This window comes from Periplaneta americana, chromosome 1 (assembly GCF_040183065.1).
Source record: "Periplaneta americana isolate PAMFEO1 chromosome 1, P.americana_PAMFEO1_priV1, whole genome shotgun sequence".
Taxonomy (NCBI): domain Eukaryota; kingdom Metazoa; phylum Arthropoda; class Insecta; order Blattodea; family Blattidae; genus Periplaneta; species Periplaneta americana.
In genome coordinates, this window is record NC_091117.1 from 86,716,433 (window position 1) to 86,738,216 (window position 21,784).

The 21,784-nt window shown below is 34.6% G+C and overlaps 1 protein-coding gene across 1 annotated transcript in view; it reads right to left on the reverse strand.

Moving 5' to 3' along the window:
- Nucleotides 1-21,784, reverse strand: part of LOC138697978 (sodium channel protein Nach-like) — a 44,925-nt gene that overhangs the window by 14,127 nt on the left and 9,014 nt on the right. The window contains exons 4-8 of the mRNA XM_069823610.1: nt 20,805-20,886; nt 13,312-13,597; nt 8,786-8,963; nt 4,380-4,477; nt 2,557-2,681 (exon numbers count right to left, since the gene is read on the reverse strand). Of these exons, the coding sequence (XP_069679711.1) occupies nt 2,557-2,681; nt 4,380-4,477; nt 8,786-8,963; nt 13,312-13,597; nt 20,805-20,886 (769 nt within the window). The remainder of the gene's footprint in view (nt 1-2,556; nt 2,682-4,379; nt 4,478-8,785; nt 8,964-13,311; nt 13,598-20,804; nt 20,887-21,784) is intronic.

Genomic DNA, 21,784 nt, shown 5'->3' on the forward strand with positions numbered 1-21,784 from the left:
CATAGCTCCAACCATAACTTGTTATTGTTTTAGACTAGCTTAGGATTAGGTAACGACTGAAAGTGCTGCATTATTTTGCTTCTCCAGAAAGGCAATAAATAGTTCATTAAAATAGTGTGACTTCTGTAAGAATGTCGACAATCATAATGTGCTGTATTATTGCATACCACACTGCTGTGCCTTCTTAAATTACTTCATGAACATTAATATTTCAGAAAGAGTCACGAATTACAGTGATGAGCGGCAATTAAGCCGGCAGTCAGTGTACGCATTTCGTAACGATAAGTCGGCCGTGCGATAACAGGCCGGGACCCGGTATTCCTCGTTCCCGAGAGTGCCAATCTCGAGAATACGATTCTCGGAACTGGCGTTATCAGCCAGCCAGTCTCGCCTACGAGACGAGCGAGAGTAAGAGGCTGTTTGCCCGACTCTAGCCCCCATACAATGCTACACTCTACACAAATAATTTCACAAATCTCTTACTTAGTTCTTTTCCCAGAGGTTCACAGAAGATAATCCTTTTTCTATTAAAAGCTTCCTTTGCCATCGCTATTCTCTTTTTGACTTCTTGGAAGCAGCTCATGTTACTCCTTATAGTACACCCTAAGTATTGGAAGCTGTCCACTTGCTCTACTACTTCATTTAGAATTCGCAAGTTTTCCTTCTATATTTTTCTTTCTATGACCATGGTCTTCGACTTAATTGCATTTATCTTCATCCCATACTGTTCACAGCTGACATTTAGTTCCAGTAGCACATCCCTTAGAATTATCTCCTCTTCTGCTAACAACGCCATATCATCGAAAATCTTAGGCTATACACTTTATTCTTTTTCCTCCTACTATCACTTCTGCCATGTTTAAAAACAGTTCTTCCCTGAATCCTTCAAATAGATGTTGGACAGGGTAGGCGATTATTATTATTATTATTATTATTATTATTATTATTATTATTATTATTATTATCATTATTCGCAAATCGGCCTGCTCATCATAATTTGGCACCCTAGTCTCCATTGTTGATTTCATACTTCGTTTCGACGTAATGTAATAGGGTTGATATATAAAATATGCAGTTAGATAGTTCTTATTTAACAACAACTATAAAATAGAGACAATTTTGTGAGACGATGAAACTAGAGTAGAGCCGATATTGAGATTCACGGTTAGATATAAATAAACCTTTTCAATAAATCTGACAAACAATAGTCTGTGACAGCTGAAGTAGCATATTTTATCCTTCTACTTTTTACGCAATAACTGCAGACAATATATATTATACTTTCCCATTAAATATATGATCCGTTTCTAAACAATTATTATTATGTTGTCTCAAAAGTTTTTTTATTGTGGAACGCTTTTCTGCGTACCAAAAAATGACCTATACTTGCTTCCAATAACCAGATACTGTAACCACCAGATGTCAGAATGTTTCACACAATTTCCCTCAATATCAATTGTTCCTTATCAACTGAGCGGTATGCAATGAGAAAGTATGTGTAATTTAGCTTACAGAGGGTCGTACTGAACGTCATGAGCAACACATTGCTATAATTTCAATTTCAGCAATGTAACAAAAACGATTATATGATCATCTACAGACTTTACACTATGTATTGACATATTGTGACGTCACTGACTTCTACCATGTGACCACAGGCAACGTTTGCAAAATGGTCGACAACCAAAGGTTCATTTCGACAGCGTGCTGTCATTAAATTCCTTGTTAAAGAAGTAAAATCTGCTGCTGAAATTCATCTCAGACTTCAGCGTGCATACGGAGATGTGTGCATGGGCGCCAGCAGCGTTAGGAAATGGGTGAAACATTCTGAAGATGGGGACATGAACATACAACATGAGCCTCGTAGCGGTCGCCCTCGAATTGCTTCCAAGGAACGCAACAAGGAAAGAGTTGATGAGTTCTGGGATGCATTTAGGTTGAATTTCTTAAACCTGGACAGACCATAAATGCTTGCCGCTATATTCAGACAGTTTTGAATCTCCGTCGCGCATTGCGCGAGAAACGCCCTGGAAAGAAGATCATCCTGCAACACGATAACGCGTGGCCACAGCTGATCGTGTTACCGTGGAGAAAATCAGAATATTTGGTTGGGAAACTCTTTCGCAATCTCCCTACAGTCACGACTTGGCACACTCCGACTATCATTTTTTCGGTTGTGTAAAGGAGCAGCGCGAGGCCTACGCTACGAGACCCTGAAGTACATCCGGAAGGCAGTGCGTCAGTGTCTTCGGGAAGATGAAACTGACTTCTACAGCAAGGGAATTTTCAACTTACAGAATGGCGGGAAAAATGTCTATAAAGAAATGGAGAATATGTTGAAAAGTGAGAGAAAAGTCTGTAGATTAAGTTGATGTATCTGGGTTGTCTAAAATAAAAAATTAAGATTTGGAACAATGGGTTGCAAATGATTTTCAGTATGATCCTCGTGCATTATCATATGGACCAATGTTCCGTTTTCCTGTATAATTTCAAGATTTTTTCAATCTTTATAATAATTAATATAAAAAGTCTCTCTTGTGAATGAAAACAGAGTACCTGAGACTGCCGTCCACTTCCCCTCCTGATATTCACAAACAGTCGTATGGTGAAGAAGTATATCAGTTCTACGAAACTCAGCAAACTGGCGCCCACAAACAGACCGGCTGCTCCGCCCATAGACACTGCAGAGAAAAATGATTAAGATGCGTATTCTATTATTTTCGTAAATGTTTTCACTCATATTTTCTCATTTCCACCTGTCTCCAAATTCTATAAATCCTACTTCTTCCACTCTCATCTGACTTCAACTTAGTTGATTGAAGTGATATTGTTATATGAGCTGAAAAGCAAAGTCCGCACAAGGAAAAATTAGGTTTATAAATTTCATGTATTTATCTAATATCTTCTAGTTACACAATTAACTTTGTTAAACTTGTTAATAATACATGAGTTTGGCGAACTTCATCTGCACTATCATAAATTGCAAAATTAGAGACGAGGGGCTGTAAGTTTGCTTTATTTCAATATTAAATTACTTTTATGAATCTAATTTAATACAATCTTTCCACAGCATGCTACAAAATTCTTATTCGTTATTTGTGTAAGGCAATAGTTCCCAAAGTGGAGGTGATGTAAAGATCCGAGGAGATCACGAGATGATTTATAAACTGAAATAAAAAACGCCTTATGAACATAAAAAAATGTATTTAAAAACATGAACAAAGTTTAATGTAAAATAAAAAATGATTCAGTAAAAAGTAATTATAAAAAATAATTGACATGATATATGTGCCTGTTTGTCAGAAATCTGGACTAATTATTCCAAACACACTCAGTGATATCATTTTCAACTTCAACGAGATCCCTCACTTTTATTTTGATGGAAATCACAGACGAGAAACATGTTTTGCATAAATATGAGGTTGTAAATGTTATAAAAAATTTAAGAACTTCTTTTGTAAGCTCGAGATATTTCTTTGATACAAAACTTGTCTATGCGCTGCCAGAAAGGTCTAATTTCAATATTCCATCACTAAGTAGGCCTACGTATTTCAACGAGTTTTCCCTCATTTTTTTTTTAATCTCAACCAGTTGAACGTAACTGTGTAAAAACGGATTCAGTACCCATCTATGAGAGTCGTAACTGTTTTGAGTTCTTTCGGAAAATATTCAAAAACCTATTGTGCAAAATAGTATATTATTACGACACTTAATCACTCATCTCAAGTTTGTGTGACTGCAACTTGTGTATATTTTTGTGTGGCTTTACTTTGTTTATAGTGTGATTTTTCTTTTTATTTCTATTATTGTATTTGTATTTCTGGTGGTGTGGAAGGGAAGGCTTGATGGTCTTAACTACACCAATATAAATTAAATAAATAAATAAATAAACAAATAAATAAATTAATTAAACAAATAAATTAAGTAAATAAATTAATTAATTAATTAAATAAATAAAAAATAAAATAAATAAATAAAATAAATTAGATAAATAAATTAAATAAATCAATAAATTAAATAAATAAATAAAATAAGCAGATTAAATTAAATAAATACATAAATTAAATAAATAAATAAATAGCTAAATAAATCGGGTGGCATTCAGTGGTTTTGAGTTAACTATAGTTGCTTGTAATTTTACAGGAATTTGTATTTTTCGAATGGGGTCAAGAACCGGTACAGTAATGGAGGTCCGCAAACGGAAGTCTCTCCCAAAAGTGGGTCGCGCCTACAGAAAGTGTGGGAACAACTCGTGTAAGGCATCCACAAGGCATTCAATATTATAAGAGAGATCATGTAGCTATTTGTAGTTTGTTACGTTATCTTTCAATATCAAATTTACAGCATCTATATACGGTATGTACCAATTGATTACGTACCTACAAGATCAAGCTTTCCTCTGACCACAGATCTCTTGAATAACTCTGATGGAAGGTTATTCATTTTCAATTTCAACCTCGTAATACCGGTCTCTTTCCTGCAAGATAAACATATTTCAGATAGGGTATCACATCTATCTTGTTCATACAAAATATTTTTTTTTCTTAGGCAACAAATAAAGTTGTTAAACTAAAATGGCTAGTTAATGCTATGGATATCAGTAACCTTCTTGTTTAAGGAAATACGAGTAATTCTTTCATTTCTATAAACAGGCAGCACAATGTACATTTTATTCAAAGAATCATTTAACTTATTTAAGGCATGTTCGAAAATGTTTCAAGGTGTATCATTCTAAGAAAACAATTCATTAGGGAATGCAAAGAAAAAATGGAACTCATAGTGTACAGTCTTAGAAAAAAGTTTTGTCGCACAGATACTTTGTAAGCCCCAGAAAGGAGGTAGTGCGCATGATCAGACATAAAACGAAACAAAACTAATTTTATTACCGCAACTAGTCCTTCTCTTGTGATCCAGGTCGCACGTCCTCTGATCATTCGTACTGCCTCTTTTCTGAGAGTGTGCATCTGTGCTGCAAAACTGTACTGAACGTACTACCTTCAAGTGCGAAGCAAAATGGCAAATGTTCAAATTATGAGTTTCATGTAGAGAAGCTATCAAAACCCAACTACAGGAAGACCAGTAGGCTAATAAGAACAAATTACTTAAAACCATTCACAAATAAGGAAAAATTGATTTTCTAACTAACAAGCCTGCAATTATTTATAGCCTATTTTCTATTTCTTTTCCGATTTGGTGAACGATGTTTGTTTTGTAAGTCACAGAAATTTTTTGAGTATCACGACTGTAATGTAGTTGTTGATCACTAATCATTGAAAACGAAAAATTCCGGTTAAATGCGATATTATAATCTTGTGTAGTCCTATACGGTTGTGGTTGGTTGAAATTAAATTCTGATTCTTACATACTATTGGTGAATAACTGGTAAAATAATATGTTTAATACTGTACCGAATCATTGCGTTAGAATGGGCGGTCACGTGTTGCTTCTCCATAAAAGTACTTAGCTTATGCTGGGGAAAGTGATAAGTGGTGTCGGTAACTTACTGCATCGATGTACGTTAGATCCCTCTGTATAAGTGTCTATGTGTATAGTGTGTCTCATGTACATTTATCTGTAGTAATGTCACGAGAAGTCCGAGATTTATTAGGACTATTTGGTGAATAAAATAAAAATATAAATAATATATCCCTAAAATTCATTATCAAATTGTTAATTAATGTAAATTTACGAATACCTAACCTATTCAGACATTGTGAAGTTGAAATAGATGAATATCGATTACTGCAATAAAGACATTGATGTTATTCAGTAATGCTAATTACGAAAAGGGAAATACAGGTTTAACAATGTTAATTACATGTAGGCCTACTGCACCTTTCTCTTATTATTGTAACAGAAATACGTTTTCATTATCTGCTGAAATCATAATATAATTTAAACATTTTATAATATAACTTAATTACAAATAACCTGACTAATATATTAATTAAATGAAGAATTGTTGAAAATGCAGTTATCAAATCTGAATGAAAGAGTGTATTTTTTTTTTCAGATAGCTATAATGGACATGAAATTAGAAGATGAAGATGTGGAAGTAGAATTTCACACTTTATTTAGTACTTCATCGTTACATTACACACAACACCGAGAACTAAGAACTATGTAATATTGTGTGGAAACAGCTATATAGCAATGCTTATGTATTCACACTACAGCGAGACATATGTTGCTACACAGTGAAGCCATCTCTGTATAGACAATTAAAACATGTATTTTATTACTCCATACGGAAGGCAGCTTGATCAAAGACCTTGTATATTATATACAAGGTCTTTGGGTTTGATATGCGCCGATGTTACATAGACTTGAACATCTGCTTTCTATTAATTGTTTAATTTCATTCACGTAATACAAATTTTATAGGTTACAATTAGATTAGTTATCTGTGGGCGCGGGACCATGTGTCAGCTGTGCCTTATTTCTACTGTTACTCCGCTAAAGGAAAGCATTTTCCATAGATCGACAAACGCATTCTCGCTGTAGTGTGTAACGGGACTGCAGCTGCATCTACACAGTTCAATTTTCCATGCACGTATGCATCCAGTCCGCGAAGAATATTGAAATGATCAAGTTTAAAACGTACGTTCAATTAAGATGTATGAAGATTTTATGTCTACATGGTGCGCGTTTTGAACATCGTCATCACTGCGTAATTATATTAATTAATATTAACAATTAATCTTGCATTCACTGCTTGAATGAGTAAAGTTGAAAGAACAGTTTAACCGTGTATATGCATCTTAATGGATTCATGCTCATCAATTTACGGGGAAACAGTTGGCGACACCAACTAAACAAAAGAACGACCATGCGATAAATTGTTAGCGATAAATCTAGCTGGAAAAATTACCGCGATGTTTGACTGTGATGGTTGGAATTCAAATTTGCATTAAATTTCATTGGTCGAAAATGAAATGACGTCACATAAACGAAATAGTCACCCAAAATAACGTTTTTTTAGGTACTAAATGAAAAATTGTTTCAAACGAAAGTTGTTTAAGTACAATTAAAACTTTCCTTATTCATTAAGGGCATACCTTGTATTCACATTTTTAATGACATGTACTTTTTATTCAACAAATCATTTAACCGCTTGAAAGTCTGTTTAAAAATATTTCAAAACGTGCCGTTATATTAAAAAAAAAGAGACTGTGGAGTGCAAAAATATGGAACTCATAGTCTAGTGTACGTACAGTATGATTGCCAACCCTCCCGTTTTTTCTGAGATTTCCCGTATTTACCCTTACTTTTTAACAGTCTCCCGGCTTCCGTATTTTTCTTCTCTTGAAGCATTTTTCTCCCATATTTTTGCATAATGTAAAGATCTTCATTCTAAACATTTAATTTTGCCGTGAATGATGATTTATATGATGAATTATTTTTTTCCAGAGATACACTACATTAAAATGTGCAGTCCATTCCTTAGTCACCCAAAATTTCTTAAAAAAAAAAAAAGGTTGGCAACCCTAACGCACATAAGCAACAGTCAAGTGGATTCAAGTCCGGAGAACGTATGGGCCAGTTAAATTAATTTACGTGGAGACCAATTTTCAAAGAAATTTACTGAACAAGAATCCTACTGCAAACTTCGAGAGAAAATTCGAAAGAATTTCTGATGACTAACACATTTAAGTAGTTACATCTGGCTGATGCACGTTGGGATATATTTTATTTCAGTTAGGACTTAAAGAGATCTACAATATTGATTAATTTAGAGCATATCAACCGGAACCTAATCGTTCAGGAAATGGTACTAGAAGTATCGTAACTCTGCCACGAGGATGTAGGGCAAAATGTGTCAAAGTGTAATTTTAAATATTTTCCAGAACTTGCTTTATTGGATTAGTAGAGTTAATGGATTCTAACTTGGATCGACAATAAATACTCGTATTCTTTCACAATTGCCCTGCCAAGACTCTGGAATTCGCTACCTGCTAGCATCAGGGACTGTCGAAATAAAATTGAATTCGGACTCAAACTTACTAAGCACTTGGTCAGTAATTGAGACTCGTTCAGACACGGTTTCCTGTAAATAGTTATCTTAATCTATCACAAAATATTTCAATATCCGGTAATTTCATCACTACACAATTTTGTTATTCTAGATTTAATTTGTAATTCAGCAAACACAAAAATATTCTTTGTTCTTAACTTCTATGATAAATTGTCTAGCTTTCATTAATCAGGTAATCTTTCGTACTTCGATTTTTATTGTAATTGTAACTTTAATATTAATTGCAATTTTATTCTTCATATTGTAGTTGTAATTCCCTGGTAGAGGGGCAGAGAAGGTCTGACGGTCTTATTCCTACCAGGTTAAATAAATACCAAAATACAAAATACTGTAAGAAATAACATTTTTCAGTACTTTAGCAATACTTTGTGTTACTCGAGGGTTACGTGTTGATCTGAAATTGCCTATCTTGAACAACGTTTACAGGTTGACTAATGACATAATGTTCAGTGTTTCATTTTTAAAACAATTAAACGAGTTCATTTTTTCTATAGCTTTCGTCATAATTCATTGAGCAAGATACACATCATGCACAGTGTGGCTCGCCAAAGTGGTGTGAAACTTAAAAATGGATCACATTCCTGCAATCTGTCCGCAATACGCGGAGCCCGAATCACGTAAATAAAGTGGGTAGACATTGGACATACACATATTCTGATCATTTTTAGATCCGAAATATATTTTGTGGTCCAATGGTTAATGTACACATGCAACGTATAGTCTTTTACAGTACATAAAGCAATCACTTACTTGGAACGAATCTCTCTTAGGAAACGTACAAATGCTATTATTTTTGTGGTACAGCCTTCCTCACATTTACAGTAGAATCCTATCCTCTTTGAACTCAGGCTTTCCTTTCTTGTACTCAGTTCCACAACATGAGAACGTAGACAAAGCAAACCATATATATCGCAGTGATATTCTTTATCTGGAAAAGTTAAATAACAAAATTAAATACACATCACCTCATTCAACTTCGAGTCCAGACTTTTGTAGTTTATATCTTAACTAATTTATGACTAAATATGGTATCTTAAAACTGCCGCTTCTTTGTTTCGCTTGTACTCTTATCGAAAATACTGCGATCTAGCGGTGATAGCTTCAGGTGCTTCACTAAAAAATGTATGCCGCTACTTCAATTTGTAACTTACTGACTCTCCTCATAGTTCTTGATAATGATATTCTTATTTTCAAATTGTTACAATAATAATTGCAAGTCGAGATAAAAATCGGATTTATAGCAGTTGAATAATTTGAATTGGTGAAAAACACTGACAGTCATTCAAGAGGGGTTTATATTGGACTTTTTATATTAACAGTGTAATACTCTTACATAGAATATATTATGTTTCGACAGGTGTATCTAACTTCGCCTACAGGTGAAAGGAAGGGAGGTTATCATACTCTCTGTTACTATTAAAAATGACTAAAACCATTTCATTGACCGCTCCCAATCCATTTCTCTAGAGACGAAAGCAGACACAATCCTTGAAACATCGTATGTTCAGTATTTATCAGCAAAGGAAAACTTCCAAACAAAATTCCTAAATACTTGTATTTGAGGATTACATTTTTACGATATCAGACATTCCAAGAGGAAATTCAAAGATTTAATTTCTTCAAATAATTCAATTTGATATTAATTTAAGGTACCTTTTCATTTACAGACACTGATGTCATATAAAAATAGGAAATTTATGCTTTGAAGAGGTGGAAAAATTCGAATATCTTCGAGCAACAGTAACAAATATAAATGACACTCAAGAGGAAATTAAACGCAAAGTGAATATTGGAAATGCCTGTTATTATTCGATTGAGAAGATTTTGTTATTCATTCTGCTTTAATAAATTTAGAGAACTTATTGAACCTATGAGTCAATATAAACTAGTAAATAATTATTTAAAGAACCTTCATTTTACTGTCACAGTTTACTGTTAATCACTTAATAAGTGAATAGTGTAAATTGTAAACAGAAGAAATACTACTCTAGTTAAAATTAGTATTAATATTAGTATTCAAGTAATTTATGTTAAAATAATTATAATTAAATTAATAAATTCTATTCGTCATCTGACTTTACATCCTTGTACATATTGTAAATAGTCAAAGCACTACTACTGTTACAAATAGTTTACTATTCGTTTTTTTTTAGTTCAGACAGAATGTAAAAATAGTGTAGCAACAAACGTGTGTAGTATTGCATTACTGCAATGGAGCATACTGAATAAAAAGGACTAGTGTAAAAAAATATATATGTAATATCAAGTAATGGCTACGAGTACTTTCACCTTCGAGATATCATCGGGTAATATATAAAATTGACCCTTATGAATGTAATAATTGAAGCTGTGTTATAAGGTAAAGTACCCAAATAAGAGACACTTTTTTTTTAATTGCTTATAAATTAGGATGGGAATAGACATTTTTAATCTGAATGAGTGGAATACATATAGCATTTCGTCTATTTTTAGAATTGACATTAAAATTTTAGTCAGTTTTTATTATTATTTTAAATTATAAAAATAAGTAAAACTGGGAAATAATGATGTTTTGGAAAGAGGTTCCAAATAAGAGATACGTGTGTTATTTAACTTTATTTTTGATCATGGACAAAAATTATTATCATTGGGTGAAAATTGAAGCAATATATAACATTGTTAAATATTGTACATACTTTAATAAATTCAGGAACATTTTAAAATTGAAGGGGTCAGTGTAACAGCGGTCTAACTCTCAACAAAAAATCTGCTGTTTGTTTGAAATTTTTCCAAGTGAAATTAAGATGGTTTACGAAAATAACACAAAGTCGGTCAAATCGGACATGAATGTACTTATCTTACTTAGGCTACTATTGCTAACGTTAATATTTTGCTAGAGAAAAAAAATGATAAAATATTAAACTTCGATCCCCATGTTTTAAATTTAAGTTGATTGCACTTATCTTGCGACCCTTTTAATTGACACAATTCTTATTTCGCTGAATTTGAGCAAGTTAGACAAATAAAAAGTTCATCAGTGCCGCAATGTTCGTGTGCCCAACGACGACATTTTGAACACTGACTCTATATCCCCCCCCCCTGGGCCCTAGTGTCCTCTGAAAAAAATCCAGTGCAAAACAAGCACTCTACATCATCATAATTTCCTCCATATTCCGAGTCACTAGAGTTAATTAGTTGCATTTCCACATCGGATTCTTCATCACTGGACGAACTCAAGCAGTGCTTCTTGGACTGATTTTTTCTGTGGTTTTTCGAACTTCTTGCGACCTCCATCTTTTCCTTGTTTTTTCTTATCTAAACTCTTTCTCGTTTGTTTCTGTTTAAGTGTTGATATTATAATAGTTCCTTTTCCTGCCCTGGATACTTTACATGCCATTCCTCACTGGTTGAAACTTGCGGCTCTTGAGGTGGTTGTTGCTGCTTCTGTAATTGTGATATAACTAAAGTCACCGTTTCTGGCACGTGAAATAAGTAATGGGAACGTTGAGAGCGAATAACTTATCTTTGGCACAGTCTGTGGGCATGAAAGCTAACAACTGTGATTGGCAGATTGTTGACGTCATAACTGTTTAGGAGATGGTACCACTCTTAGCCGAAGTGGTAACAGATGCCACTGACTAGACAGTGTACTCAAGGACACATCCCAGAAACGCAAAGTGCGAGTGTTTTGCCTTTGACGCAGTCAGTGGCCAATAAGACTGACAACTGTGATTGGCAGATTGCTTACGTGACGTGTTGGGTGTTACCGTTCTCAGCTATACTGGCAACAAGTGATCACTAACTGGCTTTTTACTCAAGGATAAGCGCCACAAACGCTGGCACTGGCTGTAGTGGCGATATTTACACAGGTCCAACGAAATTTTCGAAACTAGGAATCACAATTAAATTTAATAGTTTTAATAATTACACAAGATTTTTATTTGAAATATGTAGAGAATATTTCACGAATTACGCACTTACGTTTTGATCTTTAAGTAAGGTAAATATTTTCGGACTAGACAATTTTAAATGATTTTAGCTATTGATGTTATTGTTATCTCAATGAATAATTAATTTTATTCATTAATAATGATAACTTACTCATTTGAATTAGTAATTTTTGTAATGAATAATTGAGGACAATGGATAATTAATGATTGACCTAATTCGTAATTAATTTTAATTAATAGTTCAATTAATCTTTCATTGGTTCTTATGTAGTTACTGGCAGACAAACTGACACGACTAGAAGCATTAACGCCTTTCGTAAACTTTCAAAAGTGAGCATCATAATAAAACCAAATAAAGGTTCTAAATAAGAGATACTATCTCTTAATAGGACCCCTAGGTATCTCTTATTAGGGAACGAAATAAATAAAAATGAAATAGCTACCTAAGGTCATAAATTATCTTTCTTATTAGCAATCTAACTTATTATATGCAACATTTTGCCAGCAATTTTATAAAATTAATAATAAATTAGTTGTACCTTACATTAACTGCTGTTCGCTTCCTCAATAAAAACCATCAAAAAGTTCAAAATGTGAAAAATTACTTTACTTGCTCTCAGCTTCGTTGCTTACTTTCAACTGAGGTTAGACAAAGAACACGATGTCTTACAAGCACACACATTGATTTCCCATAGTTATCAAGAGGTGGCAAATTATACCGGAGAAATTAACAATGTATCTCTTATTAGGAACCTGTCTGTTATTTGGGTACTTTACCTTACAGTCATCTTAAAATCCAATAAATTAAACAAGTTAAATTTAAAGAATATGTTTCGATGAGTATAAAAACCTAGAATCCATAAAGGTGTTAACATGAATGTTGATCCGTCTAAAATTATAAAATTACACCAATGTATATCTGAGATGGTTCCAGATTAAAATTAGCAATTAAAATTAAAAACAATTATATACAGAGTGTTAGTTGGAGACCTGAGAGGAAAAAGGCCTTTGGGAGGCCGAGGCATAGATGGCAGGATAATATTAAAATGGATTTGAGAGAGATGGGTTAGGCCCTATGATGCTAGGGACTGGATTAATCTTGCTCAGGGTAGGGACTGATGGCGGGCTTATGCGAGGGCGGCACAGAACCTCCGGGTTCTTTAAAAGCCATTTGTAAGTGATGTAGTGACATGTAATGAAGGAGTGGTTGAATGATGAGAAAGAACGGGAAGATGAGGAGCACATATAAAATTCTCTCTAATTTACGAAAGTAATACGGATATCTAATTTCTGATTAAAATCAATAAACATTGTATTCAATATTTATTTCGCAGAAACTGAACCTACCGACTCCGGGCATGAAGAAATTGGTGCAGTTGCAGAGCTTCATTTGTAGCTTCAGGCGGCAATTGACCTCGCAGGCGGAAGGGGAGTACACAGGATAAATGTCTAAAAAGTTTTCGTCAGCAAAACGGCAACTTCTTCTTTTAATATCAATATCTCGTACAGCTGGATCATTCTCTATGTCATTTACTTTCACATAGCTCTCAAATGTGGAGCCTTTCGCCATCCTAAAATATGTAACATCACTTGAAGTTGCATGTGGCACTTCCTCTTTTGATAAGACATAAACCTGTAAATATCGATAAAGACGTCTTTAATTCCGAAGGTTGAACGGAACAAATACAGAGTGATTCAGTAGAAGCGTACAAAAATTAAACAGGACACCTGATCACTAATGATGAAACCTTTCCTTCCACGGACACGAGGTTGCCTACGCTTCAACCGTACAGTGTGGGTGTCTCTGAACTCTGCATAGCGGTCAGATGTAAACAAGAGCAGGTTTCAGACATACAAAGTACAGTATACTTTGATGGAACATAAACGTTGCGCACTACCTGTTGAGAACATTTGGAGTGAAATATAACCGATGTAAAGTTGTTACTCTTGGTAGTCCTCTGTGGTGTATACAATTCAACTAAAGCTTACATAATATATTAGAATGACTTAATATATAAAGTAATGACAATAACACTGCACTACAGGTTAGAAATCGACTCGCTCACTACCGCACTGGACACGTAGCACCACAGTTCAGCACTGTTGCTGTAACCAGACGGTACAGAAAGCAATTCTAATCCCTTCCCTCTGACGTCATGTACAATAATCCAGTAACATATACGCTGGTATCATGTTTACGAAGGAATTTTTTCATCTCTACAGTGATAACATACAACAGATTGTCCGCGATATAGGATTTTTTGGCAACAACACTAGTTCTACAGACCGACAATAGATGACGTGATATGGCTGAACGGCCCTTGATCGGATACGGCAGCAGCCTTGATAAATTATCGCGTTTTGCTGTATTTGTAACTCTGATACGAGATGCGATAACACTTATAGAATAATGCAATAATTTTCTTTATGTGATTTGGGTAAGGGAATTTAAGTTTGCACGCCAAAGTTATAGCCTATCATTTTTCTGTACGATTCAGTTAGAAAGGAATTCGCAGAGCTAACCTGGAGTAATAAGGAGCTTGTAACTATTCTTCCATCTAGCGGTTGTTACCAAAAGTTCATTTTCGACAGTGGAGATCCTAGTGGTTGCCATTTTATAACATGGAAATGACCAATCTGATATTAAATATGTGATCAGGGTCAGGAAATGGGGAATGATCTACAGAAAATTTGAAAAGGAAACTTGGGGTCTGCGAAGTCAGATTAAGGAAATATGAGTCCAAATATGTTCATCGATGTCGCTTATTGTTTTCCACATAATCTATATTTATTACTTACATTTATTTCCATGTACCAATTATATTTATTTAAAGTATTACTTAGATATATTTACACCCGTTATTTACATTTATTTACATTTTGAACCAATTTTAATATAATTTTAAAATTCTAAATTAGTAACATACTGTACTACAGTTACGTCTTCTAATGATATGGAAGAATTTGTAGTTGACTCATATCATGCTTTGTAATGTGACAATGTAAATACTATCGACAGAATCACCTTGGGACAAAAGATCAAATATAATGGATTGTCTACATGAAAATAATAAATGCAAGTAGTAAAATGTAAATGATATTCTTATTGAATTTGATATTCCCGAGAAACTAGTTCGATTAATTAAAATGTGTATCAGTGAAACGTACAGGAAAGTTCGTATAGGTCAGTTTCTGACGGATGCTTTTTCAATTCACTACGGGCTAAAGCAAGGAGAGGCATTATCATCTTTATTTTTTAACTTCGCTCTAGAATATGCTATTAGGAAAGTTAAGGATAACAGAGAGGATTTGGAATTGAATGGATTACATCAGCTGCTTGTATTCGGATGGCGTGAATATGTTAGGAAAAAATCCATAAACGATTAGGGAAAACACGGAAATTTTACTAGAAGCAAGTAAAGAAATAGGTTTGGAAATAAATCCCGAAAAGACAAAGTATATGATTATGTCTCGTGACCAGAATATTGAATGAAATGAAAATATAAAAATTGGAAATTTATCCTTTGAAGAGGTGGAAAAATTAAAATATCTTGGAGCAACAGTAACAAATATAAATGATACTTGAGAGGAAATTAAACGCAGAATAAATATGGGAAATTTCTGTTATTATTCGGTTGACAAGCGTTTGTCATCCAGTCTACTCTAAAAAAGCTGAAAGTTAGAATTTATAAAACATTTATATTACCGGTTGTTCTGTATGGTTGTGAAACTTGGATTCTCACTTTGAGAGAGGAACAGAGGTTAAGGATGTTTGAGAATAAGGTGCTTAGGAAAATATTTGGGGCTAAGTGGGATGAAGTTACAGAAGAATGGAGAAAGTTACACAACGCAGGACTTGTCGCATTTTATTCTTCACCTGACATAATTAGGAACATTAAATCCATACGTTTGAGATGGACAGGGCATGTAGCACGTAAGGGCGAATCCAGAAATGCATATAGAATATTAGTTGGGAGGCCGAAGAGGAAAAGACTTTTAGGGAGGATAATATTAAAATGGATTTGAGGGAGGTGGGGTATGATCGTAGAGAGTGGATTAATCTGGATCAGGATAGGGACCGATGGCGAGCTTGTATGAGGGCAGCAATGAATCTCAGGGTTTCTTAAAATCCATTTGTAAGTTGTAAGTAAAATATAAATAATACATGTCAATGTAAATAGTAAATGTTGGTGGCAGTTATTTCAAGCACATCTTGTGAGGTACAAATTGATACAACCCTTTATTGCATAAAGTTATTAATGATTTGAAAAATGAGTTTCTGAGTTTAAGATTGCTAGTTGGTGACTTAAGAATGCTATCTTACCATTTTTATCTTTATTTACTTTCTGGGATAAAAATTAAGGACCGTCCCATAAATAGGACGCTATGCATAATGGTCAGTGATACATTAGTTGAATAGTATATAACCCCTCTTTTAGTTCAAATAGTATTTATGTATTTATTATGTAGCAAATACATATACATATTAGAATCAGTGGTTCAACTGCCCTTCTCACACATGCCTACGCATTGAAAAACACTAATTTGTGTGGTAAGGGTAGAAACATTTTGGGTGGATTCCAATTTGACACTTGCTGCAGATGAACTTTGCTTTCCCTGTACAATTAGCACACCTTCGCTGAGTTTCATTTTCAACTGGCCAGTGGTGTTGACCATCAAATCTTATGTCTCCTGATGGAATGGGAACAATTTTTCCTTAGTGGGAACTCACCCCATTCGTTTTCAGTACTGTAAAAGCCAGGAGACGGCAAAAGTTGAGGAACGGTTCTGAAGAGTTTTGAGGCTTCATTTTGCTATACAGAAACCAAGCATTTACTACGGCAACATCAAGAAAATAAGCGAAGATGGATCACCACTCTGTTGTTGGCGCTGTTGCTAACATTGGTACTGCCTACGCTGGTGCTGCTGTTTCTGTGCTAGCGCTGGTACTCCTGTTGCTGCTAGTGATGGTGCTATTGCTGCTGCTAGCGCTGGTGCTGATGATAGTGATTGTAAAAAAATTCGTAGCTCTACAGCCCATGAAGGGCCAAGACCGACCAACCGACTGCTGGTCTCACGTCCACATGCCGAAACAGAGGTGGACTATCATCCAACCAGAATGGCGGTATCTTGTGGTTAGCACGATGATTCCCCCCCAGCCGTTATAGCTGGTTTCCGAAACCGGATTTTCGCTACCTATCATAGCTCCACAAGTGCATGATGATGCTGGGTGGGCACCGGTCCCATACACTGGCCGAAATTTCATGAGAAAATTTCTTCCCCCATGAGGACTCGAACCAGCGCGCATTCCGTAACGCGAGTCCGAGGCAGGATGCCTTAGACCACTATGCCACGGTGCGGTACGTTGCTGGTTATAGTAGTAATAATAGTACTTGTAGTTGTAGTACGATGGCCTTCTAGCCTGGAATTATCTTCCCTGTCTTGGAAATTTTCATATATTAGCTTCCTTCTTTTCGGATGGCAATAACTTGTGCGAGAAACCTCAGCTTCATTTTTGTCTAATGTACTTTCAAAATGATTTGTTGCAGCTTTTATGCATTTGTAGCATACTTTCATCAACAATGTCATCTTCATTATCATCATTACATATATATATATATTTTTTTTTTTGTAATTCCGCTTTACTAAGTAGCATTTTACCGCCAAGATTATTCAAATTAGCCTCATGCTCGTCGTCCGATTTATCACTGTATTTATTTGTATCATGGAAATCTTCTGGAGGGGTCACATATATTAGACTCTCATTATTATTATTTTGATTTTCCATTAACCCCAGAATTTCACTCACGGTTAGACTGGAAATAAAACAATGTAATGGAAACCATATACATATTATAAAGAATACTACAGGAATGCACACTGCATGGCGTCCTATTTTTAGGACGGCACTTTATTTCACCTTGTACCTAGCAACATATAAGAAAATTTTATTGTTGTTTTATACCACATGAAAGCTGAAGTATTCAACTCATTATGTGAAAAAAATAAAAATAAGATTTCTCTTTCACCATTACAGAGTAACTAAGAATGAACTTACACCGGTGCGTCACAAAATACTGTTATCCTGCCATCTTGTAAAAAATTAACTGGTATGAACAAATGTTCGCGCGGAATTCAAACACTGTAACACCATAATACAATGTAATAATTTACCTTCTAAACAACAATGCCTCCAACACTGTACTAAACAAGAAAAATTTCCATAGACATCAGTATTTTACGCAAGTCCCATTTTTAGGACGCTATGCAGTAATGAGTTAACTCTGATATGTAGTGACTTGAAAATAATTTAAAGGGTGTGAATAAATGTAAATAATAATTTGAAATAAATGTAAATAAAGTACTCGTAAAATAAATAATCAATGTAATTAGCATGTAAAACAATATGCGATAGCGATAGATATATTTTAGCTCAGAATATTTTTTGTTTGTTGTTTAACGACGCTGTATCAACTGCTAGGTAATTTAACTTCAATGGGATTGGTGATACCGAGATGGTATTTGGCGAGATGAGGTCGAGGATTCGTCACAGATTACCTGACATATGACTCACGGTTGGGAAAAATCTCAGAAAAACCCGACCATATATCAGCCCAAGTGTGAATCGAACCCGAACCCGAGCCCGAGCGCAACTCCAGATCATCAGGCAAGCGCCTTAGCCAACTGAGCTACGCTCGCGGCTGGATCTCCTTAATCTGACTTCGCACATCCCAAGTTCCCGATCTCACAATATTCTGCAGAGTACCCCACATTTGCTGTTAATTTTTGCAGGCTTTTACTGAATCACCATGCATATTTACACACTCTAATGCTTTAACTTACATGTGATTACTAATTTAAAAAAATTATCCTATACTTCATTAGTTCATAAGAACATTTAACATTTTATCTACAGAAATTCTTTTGAAAGAAATTCAAGATACTTCTGCAATTACTTTAAAATTACTTGCACTAATGCAAGAACCAAATATGGCGTTCCGTTCGTAGCTTAAATTGTACTTATATTAGAGTGAGTTCATATTCGGTATTTCCGTTTCTTCTACCATAGTGTGAAGAGATGATGAAAGCAAACAAGGGACCGCCAGTAATGAATGAAGATGGATAAATCACTAAATTCTCTAGTCCTATATATCATAGCTGTATCGTTAATCTATAGCCCAATTTACATATTTATTGCCGGCCGGCCCAGGCATAGGCTCCTAGCCCATACACTTCATGCCGAACTCACGTTTCATATATAAGCCGCTCACCCTATAGCCTATCTCTACTGACAAGGTTTGGTTAGCTTAGTTCACGTAGTTTCAATATCTACCGTGTGAGGCATAAAACTGAAATTTTTACATATATGTAGGCTTACTAATTTAATCATATATGAACAAATATTTCAACTATATTAATGAAATCTTATCCATAGTCATATGTACTGCAATATAGCTAATACTTAGAAGATGTATGCAAAATTTTTAAACTAGTATTAACCACTTCCGAGAAAACGGGACGTACTGTTCTAAGAATATTAAATAGAAAATCTGTATATAATTACTTCGACCTACAATTTTATCTGCAGAAAATACCGAATTTTAAGGTCAAAACCGAAAATGTAACTTTGTACATTTCAAAAACCAGTTGTGTTAATAGTTTTGTATCAAATTAGTGAAGTCTACACAAAATGGGATTTCATTTACTTGAAAGGAAAGATATTAAGGAACACTAAGACTGAGTTTTGAAATTTTTACCATTTTAATCCGATTTGTTTAGTTTTTGAACTCTTTGTTAGATATATTAAAAATAATGTGTGTGCAAATTTTCAGCTTAATCTGACTATTAGTTTCGAAGTTAACTGTATTTTAGTTACGCAAATTAGTGATGTAATCAAAATTATTCATGCGCATTACATTTAAATACAGTCAATTCAAATTTTTTTGATATCGACCCTGATTCACTGGAAATATTTTGAAGCCGAGAAATCCATGACATCTAGGCTAGTTTAGGCATAATAAATTTTTGAAACCAGGCACTTTTTTACTTACTTACTTTTTTACTTATTCATTCATTCATTCATTCATTCATTCATTCATGTTTTTTATTTACATAATAATTTTAGCTCCTTATTTTCAAGATACTAATGATTTCTCAACGTTAGATCTCAGAAAATATATGCGTGGACACTTACGAATATTTTCATATTTCGTTAAAACTAGGGGAGAGTCGGGTAGTATCGGACATCGGGTAATATCGGACAGTGAGTTTCTTTCATCTACCACACGATGATAGTACCTGATTGACATGGTTACGTTTCTGTGATGTCGCATAGAGAAACGTAACCATGTCATTCAGGTACTACCATATGCTGGTAGATGAAAGAAACGCACTGTCCGATATTACCCTATGTCCGATACTACCCGACTCTCCCCTACATGCGAATGGAACATTGTGATATTCAGGAATGTAGTTTCGCGAAAAAGACAAATTCGTGAAAAGAGACACAATAGTGCTATATGGAGCAGGCCTATATAACAATCGCTTCTGAGCACCTGAGAAGAAGTAGAGGCAAAATACCTCTCACTATCAGCTTTGTATAAAAACGGAAAATTAATTTTTGACAATTTTTTGTAAAAACACAGCCCTAGTGTCTCTTAGGAGGAAGTACAGCTTATAACTCGCCTATCTTTATAGATTAACAAATTTGCATGGACTTTATTACCAAACGGTAAACACGATGCAAACATAAGGATGTATAGGCTACATTAACATAAAATGATGTACTATATATTTATCATTTATCTACACTTGTACGTAACGTAACTAAAATAAGTTACCTTAATTTTTTCTCTGAAATGTAACGTCATTGCACCAGGCCCAGTGCTTTTGTTGGAAATCATATCCAAATGCCTTTGTTGTCTGAAACAAATGCGTGTTTTTGTCTTTAGTTTTATTATAATGCAACACAATTTTAACAGCATTTAATGCATCAAATTTGTGAAGGTAATGCATGTTAAGAAATATTTAAATCTCTTGTAGAGATAGATTCACATTTCCTGTAAATGTCATTTCTTATCTGTTGATTTATTGCTTAGTCAACTGTCCGAAGACTGGTTTGAACCTCATAAGTAATACCAATAAGGCATCACTCATGAGTCAATTAAGCCAGGAGTTAATGAAGTAGAGTGGCCAGTTCCTTTGTCCCTCCAATGCACACATCGCTGTATAGCAGCGGTGACCAAACTAGTTATCCTCATTACATCGTGTAATCAAAGATATTCATACTGGTAAGGGGATTTTCTGTACATTGCTCTCTGTCTCGCTCAGTACTGACGGTAAGCAGTGTCGGTACCATGTCGCTCTACAAACCCTCTGTCCCTACGAGCAGGAACAGAATGTTTCGTACAGAATGGGAAAAGGAATTTATTTGTTTTTCTGTCGGAGAAAATGTAATATATTGCTTTGCTCAATGGTTCAATTAGTAGTAGTGTATAAAAGCGACATTACAGGGCATTACGCTGAAGACATAGGCATATAAGTAGCAGTAGCAGTAGCAGCAGCAGCAGCAGTAGCAGTAGCAGTAGCAGTAGCAGTAGGAGTAGTAGTAGTAGTAGTAGTAGTAGTAGCAGTAGTAGTAGTAGTAGTAGTAGTAGTAGTATCAGTAGCAGTAGCAGTAGCAGTAGCAGTAGTAGTTATCAGCAAGTGTTACCATAATTCTTATATGTGCCTGAATATATAGATCTACATCTTCCCTTGAGAGATAAAATAATTACTACGCTATATATCCATTTCAATTTCTTTGTTAAGGGGTTAGGTG